General features: G+C 41.5%; 1 protein-coding gene across 1 annotated transcript in view; it reads left to right on the forward strand.

Moving 5' to 3' along the window:
• LOC103731132 (CUB and sushi domain-containing protein 1-like) overlaps positions 1 to 8,499 on the forward strand; it is a gene marked incomplete at its 3' end in the record, with an annotated part of 1,440,296 nt that overhangs the window by 1,393,797 nt on the left and 38,000 nt on the right. The window contains exons 16-17 of the mRNA XM_017797230.1: positions 3,275 to 3,413; positions 6,671 to 6,858. Coding sequence (XP_017652719.1) covers positions 3,275 to 3,413; positions 6,671 to 6,858 — 327 coding nt within the window. The remainder of the gene's footprint in view (positions 1 to 3,274; positions 3,414 to 6,670; positions 6,859 to 8,499) is intronic.

Genomic DNA, 8,499 nt, shown 5'->3' on the forward strand with positions numbered 1-8,499 from the left:
TGGATATACAGAGACAAAAGGCTGTTACCGCCAGTGCAACAATGAAAGTTCTCACAGTAGTGTCTCAGCTCAATCTGTCTGACAAAATTTCCTCGCAGCCCAGCCTGTCTCAGTGTGGATGTAAATCAGGCGGCCTCTAGGCTAAGCAGTCCTGTCTCTGCATTTCTCCCATCTCTAACCTATGTTCATTCTTCAGTGCTGCTCAGTGATGCCTGGAAAAGTCCCAGCTGTCATGGTAAAAAGTAACTGTTTATGTAAACATCAACTGTAATTCAAAGAAAATTAAAGTCTAAGTGCAGTTGGTGACCTTTCTAGAAAACATAAAATATCAATAGTGATCCAAGTGAGACACAGGAGATGGAAACTACCCTAGAAAATATTTGTAGATGATCAGTATGGGACTATTGAAAGGCACAAGCAATGAAGCACGATAGCATTGTCCTCTGTCCTCAGTGTTTCCAGAACAGGCGCTCTGAACACCACCACAGACAACACAAGAGACTGCTGTCTTCTCACACAGCATGCTGTAAAGCCAAGATTGACTTACCCCGAACCCGGTAACAACAATGAAGCTATAAGAAAATGAAATAATAAAGCTATAAGAAAAAAATGTGTGTGTGTGTGTGTGTGAGTGTGCATGTGTGCATGTGCGTGTGTGTGAGTGTGCGTGTGTGAGTGTGCATGTGTGTGTGCGTGTGTGAGCATGTGTGTGAGTGTGCATGTGTGTGAGTGTGCATGTGTGTGCGTGTGTGTGCATGTGTGTGTGCGTGTGTGCGTGTGTGAGTGTGCATGCGTGTGAGTGTGCATGTGTGTGCGTATGTGTGTGTGAGTGTGCGTGTGTGTGAGTGTGCATGTGTGTGTGCATGTGTGTGTGTGTGTGATCAGTAAGGAACTATTTTACAGACACAGTTTCAGTGCTCTTACCATTGCAGTTGAAATTGTCCATAAACCCAAGGACCACATATATTCTAAGGGCCACACTGATGTGTTTTCTTTTCTCTGGTCACCCGTGTGTATATTTATTATTATCATTATTATTACTATTTAATTTTACATTTTTGAATGTTTTGCATGTATGTAAGTGCACCACATTTGTGCAATGCCCAGGGAGATCAGAAGAAGGCATCAAATTCCCCTCAAACAGCCATGTGAGTGCTGGGAACCAAACCTGGGTCTTCTGCAAGAGCAGCCAGTGCTCTTAACTGTTGAGCCATCTCTCCCAACCCCAGCCATGTAGATCTTAAGGTTATGGTGTTCATGGAAAACTTCTGATTCCTTCATGCAGAAAGTCTTTCCTTGACATGTTTGGGGACAGAACATGTGATGGGTTCTGGCCAAAGAAATATGTTTGAGTGATATATCTAACTTGTGGCCCAGAACATGCATGCTTAGTCTACCTTAGAGAATAATGTGATAGGAAGAGTATCACTCAGAGTGAAAATCAAGGGGTATGTGGGAAGCACATCATCTTGGTTCTAGCTACTGTGGCTGTGCAGCTGTTTGTTACACAGGCCAGCTGGCTTCAGCTGACTGATACACCAAGTTAGAATCATCAGTTTCCATTCTTGTGTTCAGTGTTCACCTGTAATATAAAGATTAAAATGCTGATTTCATTGATATAAAACAATAGAAGACGTAAAGTGTCATAAATTATAATGTGATAAGCAGAAGAAAACATTAACTGTATAGCATCTTGGGTCATTAACTCAAGTTTAACATGGTTAACTCTGCTTATGCTGAACTCAGAGTGAATTTCATTACTTCAACAACTACATTCCTGTAAATTTTGTGTAAGGCATATCTACATGGACCCAAGGTTATATAGTACATAAACATAAACTTAAGGATTTCCTTAGAAAAAGTTCCATATTAATTAGTCAAAATAGGTTGCTTTTAAAAATGACAACAGAAAGTACGTTTTCCTCAGGAAACCAATTTATAAAAACAGCTGTTACTGTGGTATATGATCTAATTAAAGAAATCACACATGAGGGGTCTGGGGAGATATCTCAGTAGGTAAAGTGTTTGTCATGCAAGTGCAAAGAATTGAACTTGGATCTCCAGCAACAAATAAAAAGCTGGGCACAGTGGTACATATCTGTAGTCCAGGCAGGAATTGTGAGGCCCCCTAGATGGTGCTGGCCTGTGAGTCTAGCTGAATGGCTGAGGTACAGGTTTAGTGAGAGACCGGGTCTAAAAACTGCAAGATGGTGTGGAATGACCTAGGAAGTCACCCAACGTTGACCTCTGGGATCTGTGTGTTCTCCTACCTTTAAGTAAGCACACAAACTCGTACCCCACAAACAGCACACACATAAATACTTAGATAGACAAATGAATACACTAAAAACTTCCTGCATCATTCTATGTATAGCAAGTTACTGGTAAGGGGACAATTTCAGTGGAATTTTTCTTTCAGTAAAGTTAGATTATACTATATGAACAAATTTATATCCTGCTTTTGAAACATTATCTATTCTGTTTCAAAGATTTTCTCATGTCAACAAATTTGCAAACTCATTTCCAAGGTGTCTGTGGCCTCCCAGTATATCTGTGTTCCTTCTGATTTGTAGACCTCTTTGTTCCCTGTTATGAATGAAGCCCCGTAGATCACACAACACAGCCCTCTCTGTCATGCTGCTGGCCTCCAGCATCAAGATTGAGGTCATTTTAACAATGTAGACATGTTTTCATAAAAGGAATATTGTTCCTAAAAGGCTGCTATTGTTTTGGATTAGCTACATTTGTAAATTTGCACATATTTGATGTCTGTGGATTCACAGAGAGGATTACTGATGACAGAAACTTGAAGGAAAGGCACCCAACATTTAAACATGATTTTGTCAGGCAGAAGCACCTTCTCGACTGGCATACAGTGTGGCCAGCTGTCCCCCCGCCTTGTCAGGTTGAAGGTGATTGACAGATGTCACCCTGTACGTCATTTAGCACAGAACACTCATGCACATAGGCATTGTTACATGAGGAAAACTTGGTTTCAGGATGATTCAGACTCATGGGGATACAGTGAGGAATGAGCTCTGCTTTGATACCTGACCCCACTAACTATGTGAACGTGGGGGATACAGTGAGGAATGCTCTTCCTGCACAGCTCCTGAGGAATGAGCTCTGCTTTGATACCTGACCCCACTAACTATGTGAACGTGGTTACCCCAGTAACTACGTAACTAGTGCAGATTCCCACTTCTGTTGAGAGGGTGCAATGGTGCGCCCTCTTAGATTTAGGTTTTCCGACCGATTGTGTGTTGTCTTCCAGCCCCCTGTGGTGGACACCTGACAGCTTCTAGTGGGGTCATCTTGCCCCCAGGATGGCCGGGATATTACAAAGATTCTTTAAATTGTGAATGGATCATTGAAGCAAAACCAGGACATTCCATCAAAATAACATTCGATAGGTAAGACCAAACTTTTTCCTCCTGTGTTGGAAGCTTGGAACCCAGGTAAACTTCCTGCTATAAGTAAATGGATCTTAACACTTAGAGAGTGGGCGTCATTCAATTCCCCAAAGAAACTCATGAAGCATGGACTAGCACTGGAGCTGTTTGGCTTTGATTAGAGTACTCATTAAATAATGTGAAAGTGAGGATGCTATTTGAGACACAGTTTGGGAATGTTTGTTAGACTAAACCCTGTGCTTAAAATCGAAGGGAGCCTCTCTGGTGTTCTTTCTAGACTCAGTCACTTATAAATAGCTTGACCAGATCACATTCTGAGTCTTAATATTCAGAATGTTGTTTTTTCTCAAGATGCATCCTTATATTTCATTTTTGTTTTACGGAAATTTTCTAACAATTCCTAATATCTGTACTAGAAAAATTTTAAGTAGGAGTTAAGTTATCTTTATAATTATCCTTATATAAAATTATTAGCATACCTCTGTTGGATGACCATAGTCTTCAATAAGATAATCCTTCCAAACAAAGGGGGAAATGGTTCATGTCTCTTAGTGAGTGACCATGCAGTAACATTAATCATTAAAAATAACAATAAATATTCAATAACTTAAATTTGGTTTCCTTTTAATTCTTAAACTTTCTGGTATTTAGAGAAAACTGAATGAAGTCCCTGTTATCCCAGGGACAAATGGCATTTAAATCATGTAATAAATCTAATGATTTCAGTGTCTTGTTTGGCTGTCTAATGGCAGCCCAGTTTCAGTTGCTTAAGGAAAGATTCTTGCTATTTTTTTTTTTAATTCGGTATTTTCAGTATTATGGGTAAATTCCACTTTAACAATCTAATACTTCTGACATTTTGAGATGTTTAGCTTGCCTTCGGTTAGTGCTGAGCTCTTCAAAGATGAGCTGTGTGAGGTACTCTGGTTTTCTATCGCTCCATGGCTAATGCTTCATAGAGGTGGAGCTTATGCTGGTAAGGTCTGGATCCCTGCTGCTGGTGCCCAGCTTCCAAGTCAAGGCAACCTTTTTAGAGTTTGCAGGTTTCTGAATCTTTCTCTTGAGAAGTGCTTTTTCGAAGTCCTATCCTATCCCTAGCAAAACAGGACATTAGAACTCCATCAATATCAAATTTAAGACTTCCATACTTCTCCCAATTTCTGGGATTTGAACTCAAATATCTGGCACATTACAGTCTTAAATTTTTTTTAATATTTATTTTTTATGTGTATGAGTATATTGCCTGCATGTGTGCAAGTGTGCTCGTCTCATCCAGTGCCCATGGAGTCAGAAGAAGGTGTTGGATCCCCTGGAACTGGAGTTACAGACAGTTGTTAGTTACCATGTAGGTGCTGGGAATCAAACTGGGGTACTCTGCAAGAGCAGTTATGCTGTTAACTGCTGAGCCATCTCCCTAGCCCCATCAGTCTTTAGAACCAGTGTTAGAGTAAAAAAAGCTGACACATTCAGACCCCAATTGTATCAGTCTCAGATCATGTCCTAGCCTCAGGTCGAGCCATCTAAGACACATTTGGTTCCTCTTTATTGGGGAACAGAGTTCCTAGTACCAACCTAGTTAGTTACTACAATATAGAACGACTTTGCATTGCAGAAGAATGTCCAGAATTGGATGAGGAGCAGAGCAGCACCATTAAAGGAGGCTTAGCATCCTATTTGCTGTTGTTGAGATATGCAAATAGCCTGGGTGAGCTCCCTGGGTCCCTGTCCTTTGTCAGCAATACTCAGAGCCCAGTGTGGGAAGATGGCCCTGGCCCATCGTCCAGAGCTACATTTGGCTCAGTTATCTGGTGAGTCAGAGGCAAGCAGTGAAGAGCTGATGCCTTGGAGCCAAACAAGGCACTTGGAAACTGGGTTAGCTCTTGGAGGACTAGGTGGGCCCATTGAGGAAATTACCTTGGCGCCCAGAATGGTCCCATTATTGTGTCAAGGAGACCCACACGGGGGCAGCTGTGTATAAAATAACCGTAGGCTGATTCACTGGAAGTGCAGGGTAACTTAAGCATTTTCTGGAAGCTGATCTGACTTTCCCAAGTCGTTATGGCCTCCTTGGATTTCTGAAGTGGTGGCTTGCTCAGTGTTGTCCCTGAAAAGTGAGTGTAAAAAGTACAGGGTGGTTATCAAGCAAAGTCCTTAAATACCATGCCCGTTAAAGCCTTCCTTTCTGTAAGAGCTCATCCTCTTCAGTATGTCTATTTCAAGATGTCTAAATAAGTAAAACAGACATTGTGGAAAATCATGTAAAGCGGGGGTGACAGCAGAGGACCCAGGTTCAGGTCCTGGTCCCCACATGACAGCGAACAATCATTCCTAACTTCAGTTCCAGGGAATCTGATGCCCTCTTCCAGCCTCTTCAGGCATTGCATGACACAGGTGGACTTGCATACATGCAGGTGGAACATTTACCGAGACATTTATAAATCAAAAAGTTAAAAACAAATAGTGTAAAGTGAATAATCAATGCTTCTTTCACTAATTTAAAATTATATGTATTTGTATGCATCACCTATCAATCATCTGTCATTTATTATCTACATAACTATCTATTATCTATTTATTTATCATCTACTATTTACCTATGCTCTGTCATCTACTATCTATTATCTATCTATCATCTATCTAAGTATCATCTATTTATTGATCTATCATCTATCTGTCATCTATTTATCGATCTATCTACCTATCTACTATCTATCATCTATTTATTGATCTATCTATCTCCATCTATCTATCTATCATCAATCTGTCATCTATTTATTGATCTATCTACCTATCTATTATCTATCTATCATCTATCTATCTATCTATCTATCTATCTATCTATCTATCTATCTATCTATCATCATCATCTCTCTATCATCTGTGTATCAACTCCCTACATCTATCTAACAGCTATTGGTCCTCCATCTATTTAACATCTATATATCTTACACCTACTTCTCATCTATCATCTACTTGTCTGAAAAAACTTACCTAGCTCACATTGTTTTTCTTTCTGAGCGAGATGATGCCCTTCTTTAGAGCTGTTGTGTTACAAGTTAGTGTGCTAGACGTGATAGAGAATAGAGTGTGCTGCTCCTTTCAGCAGACCTTACAATCCTTCCATCATATGAATCTCTAAGCTCTAATATATATTATTTTAAGCATTTCATCTCTGTAGGTACACTTGAAATTTTAACTATGGGTGTTGATGTTAGACAATGTGTATAAGCTTACTGGCTCCAAATGTCCTTCCCCAGATTCCAGACGGAAGTCAATTACGATACTCTGGAAGTCAGGGATGGGCCAGCCAGCTCATCCCCACTGATTGGAGAATACCACGGCACACAGGCCCCACAGTTCCTCATCAGCACAGGCAACTTCATGTACCTGCTTTTCACCACTGACAGTAGCCGGGCCAGCGTGGGCTTCCTCATCCACTATGAGAGTAAGTGATCTGGGATGCCACCCAGGGTGTGACACCTGTCCTGGGCAATCAGAGCATGTGCAGACGAGGGGGCTGATGTTTAAGGGGTTAAACATCTGACTGTGTCCAGCCTTCTTAGGTGATTTCAGGATCTCTCTTACGGAGCATCTTGGAAGGTGAGGGGTTGCTTTAGAGTCCCCAAATACGTATCAATTTCCTACTAAAATGAAAACGATACAATAATTAAATGATGAATTGTATTACACTGCATAATGCAATGACACATTTTTACTATTAGAACAGATACAATGGGCAAAAGTGATGCTGGGCATTTACTGAAGCTGTTTCCTGAGTGCTGGGTGGGGTCAGTGGCCAGGGCACTGTGCAGAAGGCACTGGTCTGTGACTTTACATGAATGGTCTCCCCAGGGTTGCAAACATGATCAGAGGAAGAACGTGATCAAAATCAGCTACTCGCAGCCAGAGCCAAGCCTGGTGGCTGACAACAACTCAGGAGTTCTTTGGACACATTGAAACACATTGTATTTGGTAATCCAGATGCAAAGAGCTCCTCTCCAGTTCGGGTGTTAGTTTTAGCTTCCGAAATTACAGGATGAAGTCATATCATTTTAAACCCATGTTCATATAAATGTAGTTTAAGAAGCTGAGTGAGGGTTGCTCCCTCAGTAGTGGGCTTTTAACATGAATCAGATAAATATAATGTAACATGAAAATAAAATTTTGGACAAATACATAGAATGCAAATATATAAAACAAAGCCACCACTGCCTTCCCAATAAAAATGCTTCCTGGGAGAGCAGCGTGGAGTGGGAGACTTGCGGGAGCTGGCTGGCCTCAGCTGAAGAAACCACAGTTATGTTGGGCATGAGGTTAAAGGCTATACTTGTGGTGAGCCTTATCGCAGAATAAATAGCTTACATTTAATTACAATTATATATTACACGTACATAATTTTATAAATCCATGAATGGGACATCTACATTTTCTTCTCATTTTTTCCCACCTCCTTTGTTCCCCCGTCACTGATCAGATTAGTCCTGGCCCACTCTGCCAGCTGTCCATGGAAGCTGTCCCCCTATGTCCACAGAAGCTGTCCCCCTATGTCCACGGAAGCTGCCCCCCCATATCCATGGAAGCTGCCCCCCCATGTCCACGGAAGCTTCTCCCCCATGTCCACGGAAGCTGCCCCCCATGTCCATGGAAGCTGCCCCCCCATATCCACGGAAGCTTCCCCCCCATGTCCACGGAAGCTGTCCCCCCCCATGTCCACGGAAGCTGTCCCCTATGTCCACGGAAGCTGTCCCCACATGTCCATGGAAGCTGTCCCCCCCCCATGTCCACGGAAGACCTCCTTCACGGAAGCTGTTCCCCCCCATGTCCACGGAAGCTGTCCTCCCCCCATGTCCACGGAAGCTGTCCACTATGTCCACAGAAGCTGTCCCCTATGTCCACAGAAGCTATCCCCTATGCATTTCTCCCTCTTTCACATGCTTGGATAATTGTGTTACCAAAATATTAGTGATTAATGATTAAGGCTGAATTTCAAACAGTTCAAAATTAGTTGCTATATATATATATATATATACACACATATATATATTAGTACAGTATGTATATATATATATGTATATATATGTCATGC

Source organism: Nannospalax galili, unplaced genomic scaffold (genome assembly GCF_000622305.1).
Source record: "Nannospalax galili isolate Female #2095 unplaced genomic scaffold, S.galili_v1.0 scaffold1234, whole genome shotgun sequence".
NCBI classification, from domain to species: domain Eukaryota; kingdom Metazoa; phylum Chordata; class Mammalia; order Rodentia; family Spalacidae; genus Nannospalax; species Nannospalax galili.